At 38.1% G+C, this 21,814-nt stretch overlaps 1 protein-coding gene across 2 annotated transcripts in view; it reads left to right on the forward strand.

Moving 5' to 3' along the window:
- Nucleotides 1-21,814, forward strand: part of LOC120421143 (protein eva-1) — a 273,706-nt gene that overhangs the window by 133,094 nt on the left and 118,798 nt on the right. For both annotated transcript variants that reach the window (XM_039584336.2, XM_052711038.1), the window contains exon 4: nucleotides 14,090-14,212. In XM_039584336.2, the coding sequence (XP_039440270.1) occupies nucleotides 14,090-14,212 (123 nt within the window). The remainder of the gene's footprint in view (nucleotides 1-14,089; nucleotides 14,213-21,814) is intronic.

A 21,814-nucleotide genomic window follows, 5' to 3' on the forward strand; every position in this document is an offset into this window, starting at 1 on the left:
ATAAAAAATCATGGTTACTGCTTGGAGATATCAACTTAAATAAAATAAATTTTGATTTATAATAATTTGTCGTTTACATCACATTGTGAGAAAATCTCATGTCTTTTCATGAAATGTTATGAACAAATATCGTTTTTTGGCGAACAAAACAAATATATCCAACATATATGCCTTCTGGTTTGTAATCATAGTAGCCAATGTTTTATGCCAAAACGCTTATATACCAAGAATTTTGAAAATTCGTCGCTTTTTGTTCACTAAAATGCAAATATCTCGGTTTTGCGTGGACATAAATTTAATGCTAAATAAGCAAAATGATCTCCGTAAAATTTCCTATAAGCAAATGCATTAGTTTTGGCTGCACAATTTTTTGGTTCGTTTTGGGGAGTGATTTTTGAAATTTTTTGGCTAAAAAATATAAATTTTTCTCCCTAAAACGCCCTGTCATGTCCAAACACAAGCTTTTATGGACTATGTCTGTACAGGAATTTGTTCAGGGGACATTAAACTATAACTTGAAGCCCAAGGCGACCAAATTTGAATGACTTTAGTATGATTGTTACGCGCATTTCTGAAAAATACTCGAAAAATGCACTTTTTTTTATTCAAGCTGTATCGTAAATCGCGCGCGAGTTGTAAACCATTTTTGGGATTTTTTTTGTTGTATGAAAACATTGTTCCTGACATCCTAATCTATCATTCTAGGGGTGAGCACCGAAGATTTGACAACTTTTCATTTTTTTTTTTTTTTGGGTTGGCCTAATAGGCCATCGCCTAAATTTTAAAGTTATCGCAGTTTTGGAATTACGGTCTCTTATCGGTATTTTTCTGTGAAATTAAACTCTCAAAATAAGAAGAAAGAAATGAAACCGGTAGGTGGATAGGTGACTAGTGTCTTAAAAGAAGATTGAAAAGGACGGAAACTAAGTCAGCGAAATGGCCATATGATAAAGCGTACGTGTGTGCTCAAGTCTTTTAACCTTCTAATTTGGCTGTGTACAAGTACTGAGTCGCAACCTCAGTAAGTGTACACAGACAAATCATCCCTGTGTGTCATCCAAATGACTCCAGGGCGGTTATCGCAGTTTCAGTGAAAAAAAATTTCCCGTTTACGCCGTTTTTGCTCGAGGTGCGTCGAAAAACCCAGTTCCCGGAATCCACTTAATGGAACTTCACCATTCTGAGTTATGTTATGTAAAATTGTCCGAGGAGTCCGAGGATGAATCATAATTCAAAAATGATTTTAATGGCAACAAAAATGTCTAAAAACCAAACCAATTTCTAGTTAACTTAAATTACAGTAGGAACTTTATTTAACTAATTCTCATATTTATATAAATTTGAAAAAAAAAACCTACTTATGATCAATTTGACGAAATCAATTCAATTTCCTCACTTTTAGACGGGGATGTGTAAAAAACACACAGTGATTATTAATGTCACCACAGTATTTAAATAACAATATGAAACGAAATTACGATACAGCTTGTATCCACATATATCGGTTGATTACCAGTCAATTTTTCGAGACGCAGTGGCCGATTTTGCAAAAACTGTAGATCAGTGAGTCAAAGGTGTAACAAAAAGCTTCAAGTGTTCTAAAAGACGATTTGAATTTTAAACATTTAATTGAAGCCAATGATATTAAAACACAGTTTGCTCGCAAAGATTGATTCAAATTCGTGTAAGAGCCATTTTTTCTGCGAAAGCAAAACGTCAACGCAGCGTACCCAAAATCCAATCGAATCTTTTTGTTTGCTTGTATAGCAAAAATTTGGAAATCAATTTTTCTATCGAATGTGCAACCTTACTCTAACCACATGCATTAATGAAAAATTCTATCGTCGAATCTCATGAATTTAGAACAGAATATTAACATAAAATTTCATGGTGAATATTAATTTTGCCCATTAATTCGCTGGAAGCACCGCCATAAAGTAAGCTTTCCTGTGAAAGTGTGAGATGTGGACCATTCACACAAAAGGCTTGCCAATTTGCAATTCTCAGTAAATTATTAACGAGTTGTTCGTCCGTTCACACACGAACGATTCCACCAGATAATGGGTTGCTGTCGGTCTTGGAGGCATAGAGATTTGAAACCCACCAGAGCTTGAATATTAACCATGGAGCTCGGTCATAGGACGTCCTATCGCTCGGAATCAGTTCGTTTGTAGAAGCTCACTACAGTCGGTATCAGTCTGGCACAATCTTGGAAACCGAACTGGATGGTCTGTCCTGGTCAGGCAGTTTGAACTTAATTACACAAATTCTGTTTCAAAACAGTCCCATCCAAGCCCCATTCTTGGTTGAGGAGAGCCAGTTTTTTATGGGACAGCGTCAACGGAGTAAAGTTTGATAGCGTTGGAAGGACTCCTCTGGATGACGTTTAACATAATTTGCAAAATCACGATTATATGACTATACACGGGGCGACGTGATGTCTGGTGACTATGCAATCATATTTCACAACAATGGAATCATCTTCACTTTCACTGCCTGCCTGCCTTTCGAAGGAAAACGTGATGGCAACGTCCTGGCGGAGACTCACGTTCACGGCGGTGAGAGCATACAGCCATTTGCCGAGGCACGATGCTCTTTTCTTTCTGTACCTTCGAAGAAGTAGTGGCAACGTAGAACTGGAAGTTAGTGGAACTCTTTTTTGCCTGGCGTGATGTAGTGACCGTAGTGTATTTTATGAATATATGAACATCTTCCTGTATTTTATTATAAAAGCCAATAAAAAGTTAAAATGTTATTCCTGAATGGTTCATTATCCATCACCCTCAATACCTCACCAATTTGCAATCAAAACACAATTAGATCAATCAGTTCAGCACTGGCAGCACATCAACTGATAAACATCGAACCCATTTTGCGTGGGATTTTCCAACAAAAAGTAAAAAATAAAAGAAGCACAATGTCACTGCCTTTCGTTCGTTCGTTCGCTGCTACGAAACCGTGAAAAATGAGCCTCCATCGGGCCGAGGCAGAGTGGCAAAGTCCGCCTTCTACGGCTTCGTCCTGGCAGGAATGAAAAGAAAGCATAAAATCATTGGAAAATGGGAATTTTATTTCCCAGTTTTATCACAACTTTCATTTCGCGCGCATTTTTCGCGAGCTGTCCTCGCACGGCGAGGCAACTCGAAACAATTTATATTGAAATATACTCTTTCTTTTCCCCCGTGGGGTGTCCTTCCAGCGTTGTCTTTCCAGCGTCGTTTCCCCCCGATCCTCGATAGATATAAAAGTTTCATCTCCGGTTTTTGGCACTTGCGAAAAAAAAAAATCTAAACGGCTTGGGAAATGGTGAAATGGAGCATATAATTTACAGCATACTCTTCGATTCGTTGTCAATGATTTATCAATGACGCAGCTGCTTACCCACCCACCCCTCTCTCCCCCCCTCGGCGCCGAAAAGTGAAAAGAAGTTGGGAAATTCCATTCTTTGGGTGGTCATGGCCACCGGAGTCAAAGACATCAAAAGTAATGTCACGTAAGGGCTAAGCCAACGAACCTTGGCTTTCGATCAAAGTCGAGATAGATGTAATCATCGGGAATGCTTTTCTGCCATCCAGAACAGAACAGAGCTCACACCCAAAAGTTCAGTGGCACGTGGTCCTTTGTGGGGTGGGAAGTTGGGCGTCGTGCGTGCGGCGGATATCCCCCAAAGTGTTTGATTAGTTTTGCCACGAGGGGAATTCCGACGGCAATCCATTGCAATTTGTTGTGCCAATAGAGCGTTGTGTTTTTGTTGTTGTGGTTTCGGCGGCGACGGAACAAAGAGACACAAAGTCTCTCAACGGCAGAGACAGCGAGTATCCAATATCGGATACCACAGCCAACGGAACTGCCACATGGGTTGACGGTGCGTGTTCAACGGGCTTCGAAGCAAACTTGGCTCGCACATACGGTCTCCAAAAGAGTGACAGCAAACACACAATTTGCCGGAGATCGTTCTGGCTGAACAAACAGAAGACAGGTGGGAAGCCTAAGTCTTGTTGGGATTTTATCACAAAATCGTTCAGTTTATGTGAGATGATTTAAAACGGTTCAAATCAGATGTCGTTCAAGACAGAATCCGAGCAAAGATTTTTGCTAGTTTATTTTGCTTTACCAATGTTTGGAATAAAACCATTTCAACAAAACTCCAATCAAACAAAGTTTTACAATGATCTCACAAATTTGGAACAGTATTCACATAATTATTGATCAATGTTTAGAAAATTACAAAAAATTGATTATTTAATATCCGGAAAATATTAACAAATGAGTCCCGCTTGGGATGATTATATTCGGAACGACTCTTTTTACTTTTTTTAACATCCATACCATACCATCCATCTTATTTATATGATAAAGATTAATTTACTCATTTTCGAGATATTCAAACAATCTTCGATTTTCAATTCATTTTTCCAATCCCACCATGTGTAACTAATGGATTGTTTAGACCTTCCTCAATGCAGAAACTCTACAAAAATACCTCAAGGTCGGCACGCTTATTCACACTAGACTAATCGGACACAGGAAACCAGTCATCTACGGTCATCTATCGGCTACCAAACAGTTACCAACGTCGGTTTCCTTATAAGTATCCTTCTTGTGGGGTAGCTATCGTGGGGGTATGGAACTGGCTGCGTACTGCTATGGTGTCTTGGCTTTTGTTTGCCCTAGCCAGTGGGAGTAGTGGAGCTCCGTCCAACAACTCGAGTATTTTCCTGCATGCCATTGGTTACCCATGGAAGCATGCTTCTGTCGGGCTGGTATGCAAAGATGATGAACTATAAAGAAATTATTCCCAAATCCCGTCCCATCCAATTCTCTTTTTACAAATCGAAAGCAATGAAGCAAGACATTTTAAAAAAAAACCTAATAAAAATCCATTCTCTGCCATCTATCACGGAATAAAAAAAAGTTGTCCCGACTTCTCTTAGATTTGCGTGAAACTTTGTCCAAGTGGGTAAATTTGGTCCCTTATCACGAATCCGAGGGCCATTTTTTGATATCCCATGACGGTGGGCGGTACAATCCCTCTAATTTTTCAACATTCAAAAAATACAGCCTGATATGGTGATGTTTTGGACATTTGGTGTCAAGGGTTCCAAACAAAGTTCCAGATAAGACATTTACAAAAAGGATGTGAATTTGCTTGTAACCAATGTAAGTTTTGAAAAAAAAAATGTTTGAAATGACCCTTTTGAGTAACTGCCGATTAAAAAAAAATCTTATGAAATTACATGTTACAAAAATGTTTGGAATGTCGTAACAAAAAATGGATATGTTTATATTTTTATCGCTGAAAAATAGGTTTTTTGGAATCTTGAGTGCGCCATCAAATCGAGCGAGACTCCCGAAAGAATAATTCCTTCGAGTTCATTTCCACAACAAAGTTAAAAATAAAACAAAACAAAAAATGTTGTCTGAGGGAATCGAATCAGGGACCTTCTACATAGTTACTTGACTCTTATTGGAGATATACAGTAAAACGGGGTGACTTTGATAGCCGGGGTGACTTTGATAGGTTTGCAATTTTTCCGCAAAATAAAGAGTACAATTAAAATACGTACGGAATGGTTTAGAATCATACTGACTGTGGTAGAGAAGTGTTCAAAGTACATTCAAAAGAACTTTTCATAAAATTTTGAAAAGTTTAAAAAGTTAGTTTACCATAGTTAAGAAAATGTTGATGAAAGTCATTATTTTAAGCTTCTCAAAGTGTCATAATTTTCTCTATGAACATGATTTTGAATCGGAAAGCGGAATGGATTTTCAGATTCATTGGAAAATTTTCCACTAGGAGAAGGTTGAATAAGTTTGTAAATAACAAATAATATGTGTTTTTGAAAAATAATTTAAAAAAAACTCCAGATTTATAGGCATTTTCAGTAGAACAAATTTTATACAAAATGTGAAAACATGTGATTCGTGCTTTGAATTCAGTATAAAATGCAATATAAATCGATAATTTAATAAACAAAACTAGTTTTAACAAATTTCAGACAAAATTCCGACTTTTTAACAATTTTACCTAAAATTTATGTGTATTTTGTTAAAAAGCTTATAAACTTAGTTCACTAATCATAAACATTGATTTTTTTTTCCTAAAAACTATATCAGCTACTTTAGTGATGGTACATTTAACGTACAAATAAAGTTTGAACATCTTAAATATGATTTCAACAGGAAAATCTATGACTATCAAAGTCACCCCTGAATTTAAACTAAGAATTTTTAACGTAACTCTTTTTCTAAACACTATTGTAACAATTTTTTTTCCAAAATAGTGCATGAACTTTGTGTGGCCTACCCCAGTACATGTTTTAAAAATAATAATCTTGAGAAGAACCTTACCTGTTGGAAAATATTCCAAAAACAAATTGAAATCCTATCAAAGTCACCCCGGTTTACGGTACTATTATAATTAACAATTGAATGCATTTGTTTTGATGATGTTAGTTGGTAGCATTGTTCTCTCAAGTTTAGCATTGAGCCTTCAATTTATTTTGAGGGAACGATTCACTCGACTCTGCATTGTGGTTGTAAGAGCATAAACAAGAGTATGAAATGATGATGGCATTGAAATTGGTGGGATAAAGTTTTTCAAACATTCAAGCCCTTTTTCTCATCGTGCTCAAAATGCATAAGGGACATTTGAACGATCATGGTTATTGTAAATCAAACAACATAATACATGTGTATGCATAAGGGTGCCCTAGTAACATTTTTAAACTTACAGGTTTTATCATGGTTCTGAAAACCCTGATACGGCCTAAATAGGCTTTTATGGCCTACTTAAAACCTAAAATGTTGCTTGGGTGGTCAAATCCAGATGCAACCACCTGAAATCAAAGATTGACCCATCACAAGCCTCATTTCCAAATTTGAGATCATTCAGAACACGGGAACCCCTCCCATTTCCCCTTAAGCTCTTAATTTTTGTCTAGGCAAAATCAGTAGAATACATAGAGAAAATTTAATGTTTCCGTTTTCTACCTGTGGAGGCAGCAAAAAAAAGACCATTCATAGTATTCCTCAGGTGTTTGATCTTTATTGAACTTAGATTTTAATAATTAAAATATTTCGCAGGATTATTAGCTTCCAAAAGTGAAAATTACGGGTTTTGTTACTCCTGTGTTAGTTGGATGAAATTGGCCCAATTTGAAAATGGCAAGATATTTGATGTGGCAAGCAGAAAACTCAAACAAAACAATGATATTCTTATTTTTTCATACTAGGTATGTCTTGTAATTCACATCTCTGAGTGTTGTATTCCTCTTCGGAATAGTAAAAACAGCTAAAATTATGATGTTGAAAATACTTCCTTCAAACATAATATTAGATCAAATGAAAACATTGTTTGTTGATTGCAAGGTCTTGGGCGCTCATAGCTGACAATATTTTTCTATGATTTTTTTAGGATGGTAACGTAACATTTCCAAAAATGGTGAATATCAATTAAAGGTATTCTAAAACATGATTTTTTGATCTCTTGCCTTTCTTACTAAAGAAAGGTATAGGTTTTACTTTATGGCCGGACATCATTTTCATCTTCGTAAATAAGACAATTCAGCATGAATTTTAATCGAAAAAATCGCCAAAAAATCACACTGCTTCAAAGTCGACAAGTTGTCAAGTTGAGCTTCAAATACTGGCGCGAGAATGCTGGCGCATATATTTTGTGGCTCGAGATATACTCGTTTGTAGTAGCTTGTCTACCGATGTTTCCTACAAAATGTAAGATATCGTAGCTTTTTGGTTTCATTTGCTCTGTCCGTTTTTAATGTTTATGCAAAAACTTTTGTGACATAGGACATTCATCCAGCTACAATCAATTTGTTTCCCGTGTGCTCTTAAAATCGCCTTAACGGTACACATCAACCAACGCTTTTGCACCCAGATTTTTGCTACAGACATTTTAGTATCTTCAGAACTACGGGAACTATCGATAAAAATTTTAGTTCCTCTTCCCTAAATTACTGTTTTCATTCCTTCCCCTAAATTACTGTTTTCATAATTATTTACAACAAAGTTTGAATATTTTTACAATAAGATACTTGCAGGATTGGCTTTAAGCTTTTCATCGTTTATATCGTTTTCAAAGTTTTCAATGCGATTGAGTGTGTAGTGGTGCGGTTGTAAAAATAGCTATCTCTGACTCTCTCACTTTCGTAAAAGCTACATGGCAAGCTTCCCTGCATCGTGCGGCACATGCGGTTCACTTGTACCTCGGTTTATGGGCTCGTACCGAAACTAGCAAACCAAAACCGCAGTGTGCGTTGTCACTGGCGCATGGGAAGCTTGCAATCAATGCTCGAATTTGTATGATTCAAAATATTCTTTTGGTGAAAATTGCGTTTTCAATTTCATTTGGGAAACACATCATTTATAATACCTTGCTTTCATCATAAGATTTTTTTTATCATATCACTTTCTTTTGTGCTGAAAGAAACACCGATGTTATGAATTGAAAGAAGTTCTACCATTGTTATATTCTTTAGTAAGAAAGGCTCTATCTCACCCCAGGTGGGATTAAATTGGGGTTTTCAATCGAATTTTTTGTCTACCAATCAAACTCCAAGTACCATGCTTCTCCATCGAAATGAGTATATTTCGCTGGAGACGCATGGTCCTTTGTATTGAAATTGTTTTCTTCGAAATAATTATTTACAATCAATCAAATTGAAGGTGAAATAGGGCAAATAAACATTTGTTTTATACATATTCTCTCTCACATAAAAAACACAGTCGACCGAAACAAAAAATGATGTAACAAATTTATGTGTCGTTGACACCCGAGATTACTCCATAAGGAAACACAATGACAAGGGTCCTAGACAAATGCCTCGAATGAAGTGCTAAATTTAACGTCCACTTATGACACGAACAGCAACATCGCAGCCTAGCAAAAAAAAGAAAACTCTTCCCATCATTTATCGATTTTCAAACTAAACCATCATCACAGTGCCATCTACAACGCTGGCTGTAACGACAACGACACCAGTGGAAAGGGACCAAACCAACAAACCCCCTAAACTCAATTCAACTTTTTTTTAGCTAGAAAAAAAACGCCGATCTCATGTTCCCGAGAAGGAAAAGTTTTTTATTATGTTCCTGGTTATGCCAGCGTTTCCCTTTACCTTCGTTCGCAGAATTTCGATGGAGAGTGGAAAAACACAACATCCCGGGCAAAGTAAAATTGAAAAATAAAACTGCGGAAAGCTTTCAAACCAGCATTAGACCCTAAGACGCCAGAATTTCAGCGGAAGGATGAAGGGATAAAAAATTCATAATTAATTATCGGGCTTCGAAAGGTGTGCGCATTACGGGGGAGAAGAAGGTCGAGGGTTGTTAGGTGGGAACGAGGCATGATTCGTAACTCAATTTACGAGCCAATGTTGTTCAGATTTCGCTTCCGTGGGCCTTTTCGCGCCCAGAAGTGTGTATTTTCACGGTGCGTCGTCTATCGACAAAGTGGATTAACTGCACAGCAACTCAATTGAAAAAGTTTCAAACCCCAAACTGGGGGAGTGGGGTGGGGTAATTTTGTTGGGAAGGAAATGAGAATGTAAAAGGGCCATTGAAAGCGTATTACACGAAAAAATATGTAGCATTTATTGCAGTATGTTAATTCAACATAATCTGTTATTGAACATTATAAAACCTGCCGAATTCATTTTGAGGTTTCCGATCATATGACTTTGCTTTGTTGATTTAGCAGATAACGTAGCTAGAGCTACGTAGCCCAGTGGTAAGGCTTCCGCTTCGTAAGCGGTAGATCGGGGCTCAAATCCCGATTCAGACCAACACAACTGTTGATGTTTTCCCTTCTGGATTCCGATTGCTAAGTAAAGCGAAGGAAGTGTTTCATCACAAGCTGGACATTATTGTGACACCTTGGGGAAGGCGACCCATGGAATGTTAACAATTACCGTAACTTGTTAACAGTAAGTTAAATATCCACTGAATCCGCTTTGTAAATGCGGCCCCGATACTCTTTATTAAAATAACTTATTGCAATCTTTCAGGTTATTAAAAGGACCATTTGGAATAATGGTCACTATTGAAAAAATAGTGCAATTTTCGTTAAACAAATATTTGTCCTATGTATGTTAAATGATCCATAAACATAAACTTAAAAAAATGTTTCAAAGATTTATTGTTACCAAATGGAAAACAAAAACATGCAACATTTATTTTGAATCAATTAAGAAAAACTATCCACATTTGAGCTCAATTTCCACAGTGAAATTTGTGGACGCAATTGTTTGGGCCTCTCCTGTGTCGATTATGTCAGCGAACAATAATCGAAAACCAAGAATTGATACCTCAATAAATCAGCATGAGTCAGGCTTTATTCCAGCCACAATCAATCCATGGTGTTGTGACCGATGGTGACAATCATTGTGTGGAATCTAGTTCGTGATGGGTTGGAAATCTGTGAAAAATGTATTCCGATTGCTCCACTGTAAAAACGATGTAGGGATGAAAAATATATGATTTTTGATATACTTCAACTATCATTTGAATCTTTGTATCACGATGTTTTTATTTTTTTATATAATTTTAACAGTTTTCAACTGCCCTGGCAACCTTGACGGTTGAGGTGTCACAGTACATAATTTCTTCACCCGCTGTGAAACCTGCCACCGGCAATCCAATCCCAATTCTGGTCACTTTCCGCCGAGCGCGCGGCGGGGCTCGTTTCATGTCTCCGCTGTGGGAAAACTCGTTATGGGGGCAGGATTTTTTTTTTCATTTTTTTTTCAGAAAGCCAATTACCTTCTACGGGATGGATTTTCAATGTGTCGCTTGAAATTGGGTTTGGGAATAGAGAGGTTCAGGTCTGAGAAACGCGCTAGACTGGGGCACACCTAAATTTTTGGTCATTTTATGCGACGACTTTGACCTGCTGTGCTGAATTCTGTTTGGTTTTTAAAGTGTGTAAACTTGAAAAAATAAAGCTGACGGTAAAATGTCTTAAACTTATAGTTTTTTTTTCATACCAAAAGTTTGAAAAAAAATATAATTGTTAAATCAAATTACCTGCAAAATCGCTTGTTTCAGTCAAAAAAAACGAACTAGCGAACGAAATTACCTTTAGGGGAGAGTGGGGAGACTTGATCCCCTTTTTTTGTTTCGCACTTAACTTTGTCAATTTCGCACAAAACAATGAACTTTTTGCATGAATTGAAAGCTTAAGAGGCAGTATTTGTAGATTCTGCTCGGTTTGTTCTAGAGGTCGTATCGAGGTGCTCCGATTTGGATGAAACTTTCAGTATTTGTTTGTCTATACATGAGATGAACTCATGCCAAATATGAGCCCTCTACGACAAAGGGAAAAGGGGTAAAACAGGCATTGAAGTTTGAGGTCCAAAAAACATGAAAAATCTTAAAATTGCTCGCATTTCCGTAAAACTTCATCAATTCCAGCTCTCTTAGATGCATTCGAATGGTATTTTAAAGCCCTTCAAAATGTGCTATAGATATCCAGGATTGGTTTGACTTTTTCTCATAGCTTTTGCAAATTACTGTTAAAAAATGATTTTTTTTTAAACCTTAATAACTGTTTGCAACAGCCTCCAACACCCATACTCCCATAGGTCAAAAGTTAGGGAATTTCATGAACTATAAGCCTACGGTATTAACTTTTTGGCCAATCGCAGTTTTTCTCATAGTTTTACGATTTTTCTAGAACAAACATTTTACAACGTTAGTTTTTGCCCTGTAGGCCAAGAAGACGGCACTTTTTGGTCTCAATTTTGTCATATTCGGAATCTTCGGACAATTTCACGTAAGTTAGAAGTATTGGAGTTGTTATTTTGATTTAAAAAATAATTAAATAAAACATTTTTGAAAAAAGAAATAGATCTTATTTACCCTATGATCAATACGTCAAATGCTGTATCAACTAGGCTAAAACTTGTTTTACCCCTAATTAGACAAAATGCTAAATAATATTTTAATTAATTCTAAATGGCATTTTTTCCAATCAAATTCAAAATTCCAACACCTCAATCTAATGTAAAATTTTCTGAGGATTCCGAATATGTCAAAATTGAGACCAAAAAGTGCCGCTATGGAGGCCTACAGGGCATAAACCAACGTTGTAAAATGTTTGTTCTAGAAAAATCGTAAAACTATGAGAAAAACTGCGATTGGCCAAAAAGTTAATACCGTAGGCTTATAGTCCATGAAATTCCCTAACTTTTGACCTACGGGAGTATGGGTGTTGGAGGCTGTTGCAAAAAGTTATTAAGGTTTTAAAAAAATCCATTTTTAACAGTAATTTGCAAAAGCTATGAGAAAAAGTCAAACCAATCTTGGATGTCTATAGCACATTTTGAAGGGCTTTAAAATACCATTCGAATGCATCTAAGAGAGCTGGAATTGATGAAGTTTTACGGAAATGCGAGCAATTTTAAGATTTTTCATGTTTTTTGGACCTCAAACTTCAATGCCCGTTTTACCCCTTTTCCCTTTGTCGTAGAGGGCTCATATTTGGCATGAGTTCATCTCATGTATAGACAAACAAATACTGAAAGTTTCATCCAAATCGGAGCACCTCGATACGACCAGTTTCACATCGGTGAAAAACTCGCTCTTAAACATTCAACTATGTTTGGCTGATAAGGGTATTTCATCAGATAAACTCTTCGAATCAAGCCAAGCGATTTAAAAAAAATATTTTAAATCAGTATTTTCAAAATGTTGGGGGTAATTTGATCCCCCTTTCAACATATTGAAGAAATCTTAAGCAAATTTTTTCTCATTCATCCAAACTTTTAATTTTCTATAAGTTACAGCAATTTCACATTAAACCTGTACGTTTGTGTTCAAAATATAACAAGTTTAGCATGCAAAATATTTAAAAACTTATAATTTTCTTTATTAGACCAAAATTAGGCATGTTTACAAAAGCTGGTAATTTTTGTTTACAAAACTTTTGAAAAATGGTTCAAACTGCAGTAAGTTATGTACAACTATACTAAAGGAAACTATGTACGAAAACCCAGCCCAATTATTTAATCTTGAGGCTGATTCCAGTGACTGTATAAATGCAGCGATCAAGTCTCCCTAAACGCACTTTTTTAAACAATTGATTGTTAAAAATAGTATGACGATAAATTTAACGTCAAATGCGTAAGGGTTTTGGAGTTGGTATGTTTATCAAACAATTCATGCATAAAAAATATTTTTTTGAATAATTTTTGAGTGTTTTCTATACTTATCAAAACAAAGAAAAAAGATCTCTTGGATGTTTTTTGCAGCACTTTTTAGAAAAATGTGTGTAACTCAATCGAAACATTTTTTTAATTTTTTTCTTTGTTTTCTACAATGAGTTTTAGTCAATTTCGCACAACTTTCTAGAACAAAGCTAATTGTTTTACCCACATGCTGACGAGATACAGGCTTGGGATCAAGTGTCCCCGGGGATCAAGTCTCCCCACTCTCCCCTATTAATCTGTCAACTCATTACACAAACAGAGCCTCACAGCGGAGCTCCAACATCAAAAACAATTAGCCATAATGTCGTCCCCAGCAGGACTCCCCAACAGAACCTAGCAGGACTTGCTCGTGGTGCACCTCAGGCGCGAAAAAGACTTCCTACGGGGGCGTCAGCCACCCAGCCTAGATGTAGGCAACCGGTGGTCGCCCTCTCTTGCATAAATCTTTATTCTGCTAATTTGTACGTCTAATTGTACGACTGATGCCAGCGGAGAATATGATGAACGGGAGCGGCAATAAATATTGCATACACCATAGGCGTTCCTTCCCCCCTTACTGGACTACATTTCGTGTGATAATCATAAATTATGTGATAATGTGGGAATGGAGATTTATTACGGAAATCTCGGCTGGACAGTTTTTCCCCCGGCCCGTCCGACTATACGCATCTTTCAGGACATTTTTTTCTCACTTCTTCACGCCATCACACAAAAATAGTTGCCTTGTCGTCGTGCCTTATGGCTGGTGTGGCGAGCACCGATAGAATTAATATTTCATCGTCGTCCAAAGTGTCGAGACAAATTAATGCGCTAAAAAGAGCTTTTTCCATCCTATTTTTTTTTTCTTCTTTTCCTCGTTTCAGCACTGCTGTCGGGCACTCTGCGCACATATCAACGGGCCGGATGTGACCGTGAGCTGGTCACGTTAGGCTGCCCCCGGGGCACAAGCATATCGATAGAGGTCGCACAGTATGGACGAACTGGAGGTACGTATAGCTAGCATTAACAATAGGGTGGATCGAATGTTAGATTTATGTTTAGTTTCCAGATTTTTGAAGCCATTTGAAATTTGAAATTAATAGCATGGACAAAGTAACTCAAATGTGTAATCAAACCCCTCCGGGATTTAGTTTTGACGACTTCATAAAACAATTAAATATAAGTTTTCCCCGGAATGGAAATTGATTTTTCATTACATCCAATTTTCAATTGTGTGCAGTAGGGTAGGGTAGTGATCAATGAGACACTTTTGGTTTTTAACAATCAACGATTTTTGTATTTTTTCCATCAGCATTTTTTAATAAACTTTTTGTTGCATTTACTTTGTTTTAATGTGCTCTAACATTGACCAAAATATGAGATCGATCCAAAATCTGAGATCGATCGATCAGACACTCTACGAAAATCAATAATTTCCAGTAAAACGTCATGTTTTTGTATTGTTCCATTGTGGGTGACTTGCCTTAAAAATTTTAAAGCAATTTTGCCAACTTGAAACTTTAACTAATAAAAGTTATACTAAAATGTATCTAAACTTTGTAATATCCATTTATTTATATTAAGTAACGTTATATTTTTTGTTAAATGGAGTTAAAACTCAATAAATCTGCCAAAAATCACTTTCAATTCATGTTTTGATAGATTTACATAGATTTTGAAAAGTTTAATGAAGAAAAATCAAAGTGTCTCATTGTTACCCATGCGCTGAAAGGAGTGGGGAACAATGAGACAGCCCTGGATTCTGGGTACATTCTAAATTTTGGTCAAACCTAATGAAAGGACATTGAAGCCCAACTCAACCCCCTATGGAACGTCGAAAAAAATCTGAAGAAATGTTAGTTTTGGTGTAAATGGCAGCCTACGAGCGAAAGTAATTTTTGTCCAAAATTTACCTTGCTAAAACACCCCAAAATCAAACATTTATGAATAACTTTTCACGGGAGCGAAATTTTTTGTTGACGTCAAATTTTACACAAAAGTTCCTTTGACACCAAATTTCCAAACCATCGCCATTTCAGGCTACACATTATTGAGAAACATGTATTTTTCCGCGTGTCCAAAAATGGAAGGAATCGTATTGCCGCCATAAAATAAAGCTCTGATACGTAATCAAGGACAAATTATCCCTTAGGACAAAGTTTCACGCAAATCGAAGTGGGATCGGCACAACTGCTGTGTGAGTTGGCGGAGAATTACCTGTTTACCAAATGTAAAAGGTTTGCAGTTAAGTGGAACTTAACCAATCCTTAGCAAATTCAGGAATTACTTTATTTTTATTTTTCGTTGCACCTAGAGTCACCCTAATAATTATCGTCCTGTCTCGTGTCGTGTATTCATAAATAAGTAGCGGGGAAGATAGGTCATCACTCTGTGTCAAACTGTGTACTATGGCGGCTATGGCGGAAAATGATGAGAATTCTGAAAGAGGGGAAGGGGAAAAAACTTGAATGTCTATTAGCTTCAGTTACTTTGTTTTGAAAGAGGTGAATATTATTAGAATTAGGCCTGTTGAACTCGAAAACACATACATTTGCAAAGTTCATTCATGAGTCAGGGCTTGCGAAATTTCGACTTTTTTGTGATAGCTGACAGAGCACTCCAATCGTCTTCACCACGACAACCTGATTTTTACATTCTGCTTTCGTTCGTTTCACACACAAAGGAATGAGTGCTACGCAAAGTCACTCACACAATCATTGACTTCCCTCCAGGAGAAAAATCGCCTAGAGAGCGGTCGTTTGACATTCTACCGAGATTCCGATCATCTTTCCAATGATAGCAATCATATGATTTCTGTCACCACGCTGCGTACACTAGGAAGAGAGAGACAAAACCGAGAGAAAGAGAAAGAGCACGTTGTCTCGTTCGGGCGGCTGCTTGAGTGGTGCTCATTTTTCGTTCGTTTTGTCTTCGTGTTTACGTTCATCGACCGTCGCCAAGCAATGACGGTCATGATAGGCGTTGTGTGTCAGCGATCAAATATCGTTTTGGGAAATGATCGCTGACAGAAAGTTCTATCGAATATCGAGCATTCCCGTTCAGTGATAGATCCCTTTTCAAGCATTGCATGAGGTTGATTCTAGAATAAAAAAATAATTAGGAGCGTTGTGGAATAAAACATTTTTCACTGGTTTTTCGAGACCTTATAAGCAATAAATCATATTTAATTCAGGGAGAAAGCACGTATTTTCAGCTTACCGTTGACGTTTAATTAAGAATTCCAAAAAGCACTTTCAACCAATAACAAGTAATAAATGGCTTAAAAGTGTAACCAATGGTTAGGTTAGCTTCAAGAGTGGTGAGACTGTTGTTCCGCGACGCGTAAATTAGCATGCCGAAAGGGAACCCTGTGAAAGCTGGAGAGCGGAACATCCCCACTCGAGTAGCTGTCCAACGCCAATGGACGCTACCAACGCTGCACGCTGGAGTAGTTGCGCTAGTCACCACCAGAAAGCGCCACGAGAAGGACAATGGATTCGCTAGGGCGAAATAGGATGAGAATGGGGCGAAATGGGAAGGATGGATGAGGTTGAGGAACGCTGGAGAATCTGCGCCATTGGATCGGTCACTTGCCTGGTGATTTAAGAAGTGGACGGTCGAACCAGCTACGTTCGCCGTCAAGTGAAAGTGAAGTGGAACCGGCGCGGAAGACCGGAAGAAAAGGGTCCGTCGATCGGAAGATCCGGACGAGCTGCAGGACAACCAGGTAGAGGACGATCCCAAAACAACAAATCCCCGAATCAGCCAACCCATCTCCTTTCCGCCATCTTCTAACGCTGCCCCATTGTGCCCTACAGACCCCTCGGTGTGTACGCTTCGCGTACCGATCGGCCAGCCCAACCCTGGGTGCCGGAAGCCCGTGTGACCCACACGACACCCGCAGTGTCCCCTACGGCGATCGTCACGCCAGACGATCGCAACTCTACACCGTTCCGGTGTGGGAACTGCCGGTCGCGACGCCGCCATTTTGTTCCGAGGAACATCCCTGTCGCGACCATAACCGCCACCGAATCTGCCATCCGTTACAACCCGACGACGCCGGAAACCAGGCAATCCGGTGGACTTGTCCACCGAAGTCCTGGGTCCGTCAACAAACCCAGGAGCGTCGAGGCAGAAGGCGAGGAGAGGGTCCGAGTACGTGCTGAAGCAGCTGACCGTCAAGTACGAGCGAAGAGCAGAAGAAGGCGTTCCGCTCCGGTGAAGTGTGTCCCGGATGCGTGGAGGCGACAACGACGGCGAGTAGCAGAAGCCGGCGAGAACGAGCAGCGGCAGCAACGACAGTTCCGGAAAGGGGCCCCAAGGAAGAAGGAAGAAGAGGACGTGTGAGGTAGGACTAGATTAAGGAAGTGGGAAGGACAAAGAAGTGCAGCTTGAGTCTGCCGAAATAAAACTGTCGCTAGAACCGGAATAAAGTGGGTGTTTTGTTCAACGGTATTAGCAGGTGTTTCCCTTTTTGTGCCGAATTCGGATTAACAGGCCGACCCTGAGGTGTTTTAGTAAGGGAGGTCTCATTATTGTTGGAGTTAGCCAGCCATTTGTTATAAAAGATTCTGCAAATTATGTGGAAATAGGACCGAATCCTTAAATTAAAAAAAAATCATATCCATTTGTCAAACACAACTCACAAAGAAATGTCAAACTGATCGCCCATAAATCAATCGGTAATTGTGGGTGTTTAAATTAATAGCAACGCAATTCCGGCTTCACACTTCATCTGATGTGCTCACTGTTGCTAGGAAAAAAAACAATTTTTTATGACTCAGAAATCACAACTCCCCTGGCACAACTTTACACCATGTTCCGTTCAGCAGTAAAACACCGGAAACTCGTTATTGTTGTAAGATTGTTATGTTAATTTCGTTTGATTGTGTGCAATTTTGCTCCACCTCTTCTTTGTTCCCCACCCATAAGTACATATTAGATCAGCGGCGGTGGTGTGAGACGAGCAAAGTTGACTTTCACTTTGCGCTTCACAGAAAAAAAAAGAAAAAACAAAAGTCGAAGCAAAATGGAAGTTACTTTGAGAGGCTTTTCCGACGACAGAAGTGTTCTGTCGAGGATTTTCGATCATGTTCGCGGGGAGTCCCCACCCATTTTCTAGCAAGCCCACATCCGGAACATCGCCGTCCCCGGGAGGTGGGGTCATGTCGTTAAGGTGCCGACGATGATGGTTACGGTCGATGGTAATGACAATCTCAGAAGTTGAGGTTACAAAGTTGAACCATTCCACCAAACGGTAACGAGTTGCGTTCATCTTCTGGGCGAAGGCGCGCTTCCCAGGGCTTCTTTGAAGCCCGTTGACGCCGCTGCCGCCATCACCGCAAATATACAAAGTTTGAAATTAATTTTCCATTATTTAGTCTGCGTTGTCGTCTTTGTCGTCGTTTGGAGCGATGGAAAAAGTTGACAGGCAGCGAACACGGTTCCGGTCTTAGGAAGATCACAATGGCTGGAGGCAGTTGGAAGTGGTTAGAAATGTTTAGGGGTGTTTTTGTGGATTGTGTCTAAACAATCAGTGTTAGCGATTCACGAAAGTGTATTGAATCGAAATTCAGCACACTCGAAATATTAATTTTTGAAAAAATCATTAAAAATAAAGAAAATAAGCTAGTTAACTACACCTCCCCTCACCCTTCATCACACCCTTCAAATATGCTTCACAAATCAAAGGAAAAAAAATTAGTTTCAAAAGAACTTCTAATTTAATTGAAATAATAATACAAACTCCATTTTAAACGATATTGCACTGATATTGAATCATAAAACTGATCACCTAATATGCCACCCAACATATTTCGCAGGGACTGTGACAGCTTGAGTTCGAACATTGTTTGCATCCAAGAGAGTGCTGGTTCCTATCCCAAGCTTGGTCTAGACCAGCGGTTCTCAACGGGGGTACCAGGCCTACTTGATTTACATGGCAGGGGGTACCGGCCTAGAAGAAGGTTAAGAATAGCTGGTCTAGACCATTTCATGAAAGAGCCGTCAGACATAATCTGTCAGACCAAAGAGTAAAAAGTAAACAATTTTGGTTTTTGACGTAGGACGTAGGTAAACAAAATTTTATTTTTTCGTTACTTAAACTGGTTTTGAGTTGCAGAACAATGTGTAAGCCAGGAAATGATAAAATAATCCGGCGTCCTGTACTCAAACACTTAAATAAGTAGAGCTTTATTTATCCACTTTAATTTTTGACCGCGTTATCGGTGTACACTTGAATAATCTTGAAATCAGTTATGTGGATTTGTGATTTTCCTTGTTCCATCATTCCCTTGTTTGCATCAGGACATACACTGTGATGAGGAGTTCGTCATTTTTTTAATTTTTCAGTTTTTCAATGAGCCTACCCAAGTAACATTTTTTTCCAGGAGTTCTACAAGAGCTCTTCAAGATAGCTACAGCATACCAGTTTGGACCGCGGTAGGATAAAATGCTCTTCAAAACTTCTTCAGGAGTTTGGAAGAGTACTTGAAGAGAGTTTTATCCTACCGCGGTCCAAACTGGTATGCTGTAGCTATCTTGTAGAGCTCTTGTAGAACTCCTGGAAAAAAAAGTTACTTGGGTAGAAAGCCTTAGTTTTGGTCTTAGATCTTACAAAACATCCCGTTTCTGATATTATGCATTATATTCAGCATAACCTAAAAATGGAACACCTTTATGGACCGAAGTACATGTTATAAATATAAAACTATTTAGAAAAGTCTTACCGTTTGAATAATATTTAAAAGAAAATGGATCATTCTATGCCAACTCACACGAAAAAAACAACCCTTCAAAGATACAAAATAAAACAAAATTTCAAAATCAAAACTATTGTTCTAACCCAAGTAACATTTTTTCCAGGAGTTCTACAAGAGCTCTTCAAGATAGCTACAGCATAGAGTGTGACGTCACGCTAGATTTTGTATATGAATGCATAATATTAATTCGAATTGTGTACAATTAAATGTGAAGCTCAATCCTAAAACTTTTGCTTACTATAATTGTATAGATTCACAATTTTATTTTTTTATTCAGCTTGAACTTAAATATTTTCCAAACTCTGGCTCGATACAAACAAATGCTTTGAAAGCAGGGTGTTCATAAGAAAACTGCTACAAATGGTTTGAACTTATAACAAAGCTGTGAGAAATTTTTTTCATGATTTTTCCAAATACTTGAGAGTAATGCCATGTCTTCTAATTTTTCACTATATTAGCTCTTAAAAAATAATTGAGTGTATTTTATTAGACAACCTATTATAATTTTTTTTCATATTAAAATTGGCAAAAATACCAAAATTATGTGAGTTTACAGAAATAAAATAAAAATAAATACAATAAAAAATCCCATTAAAAACAAGGGGGGGGGGGGTCTGGCAAAATGTGACGTACTTTTTGATGGGGGGTTTGACCTTGCGTGACAAAGTGTTACTTAGGGCGGAGGGGGGGGTTAATTTTGGCTGATTTTTCCGTGACATACTTTATGGATGTCGCCTAACGAAAAATGGCGGTAGTTTTTAAATTATACTTGTATATTTTATTTTTTTATTTTTTTGATAAAAAAAAATATATTTATCAGAATTTTGAGTACGCCTTTAAATCGGGCTTCTTGTTTATCATAAAAGTTCTTTGACACATTTTTTCCATGTCTAAATCATCAACATTTCTATATACTAATACTCTTATCTGTAATGTTCAAAAATGAAAGAAGTCGTACCGTCCCTGCGTCACTAGTTATTAAAAAGGATCTCGGATTTGTAAACAGGGACCAAAATAACCCATTATAACATAGTATTACGCAAATCGAAGAAGGGTCAAAGCAACTGTTTCCAAGTTCGTGTGAGTTGGCAGAGAATGATTCAAATGACAAATCTCCGCGAACGACTTGCTTTTTTATGAAACCATTTTTTATGAAATACGCAAGGTGGTTGAGCTAAAATGTCTATTGTCTGTGATGAAAGCAAAATCCAAACAAATTATTATCAGATTACTTCGAGAAATCGTTTTCTTATTACAAATAAACAATTTCAAGAAATCACACTGGAATAAGATAATCTCGGGTAATGGCACACATTATCCTCCTCTCGTAAGACCAATTAAACGATATTATTTGCCCGCACATCTTCCCCTACTCCATCCAGTCTTGACTGCTCATATTTATCTCTGTAATAGATTGAGCAAGCATTCATTTTGCCAATCAAACAATCATTTCGCCGGCAAGAATCCAACTCCTCTCTCCTCGACGCTTCCTTCCTGGTGTCGACCAAATGAGCGTGGAATCTGGCAGAAAGATTTTCCGCCATTAATTTCCAACGACAGAACAATTTTTATTCCTCCTCTCTCTCTTCTGGCGCTCCTCCTCCCACCCATTCATTGTTTGCGCCATTTCGAAGGAGCTTTCCGGCCCCGGCAGACAGCCCAAGTTTGGCCGCAATCAGCAGCAACGCCGACGATGACGGTGGCTGGCGAGAGAAAACTAATAATTGTTCGGTTTATTTAATTATTATATTACGCTCGCCTCGGCTGCGTCTTTTGGCTGGATCCCGCGCCAACGCGAAGAACGAACCAGAAGAAAAATGTCATTATTTTTGCAATCATGGCCCCCCA

The sequence above is a fragment of the Culex pipiens genome, chromosome 3, assembly GCF_016801865.2.
Source record: "Culex pipiens pallens isolate TS chromosome 3, TS_CPP_V2, whole genome shotgun sequence".
Taxonomy (NCBI): domain Eukaryota; kingdom Metazoa; phylum Arthropoda; class Insecta; order Diptera; family Culicidae; genus Culex; species Culex pipiens.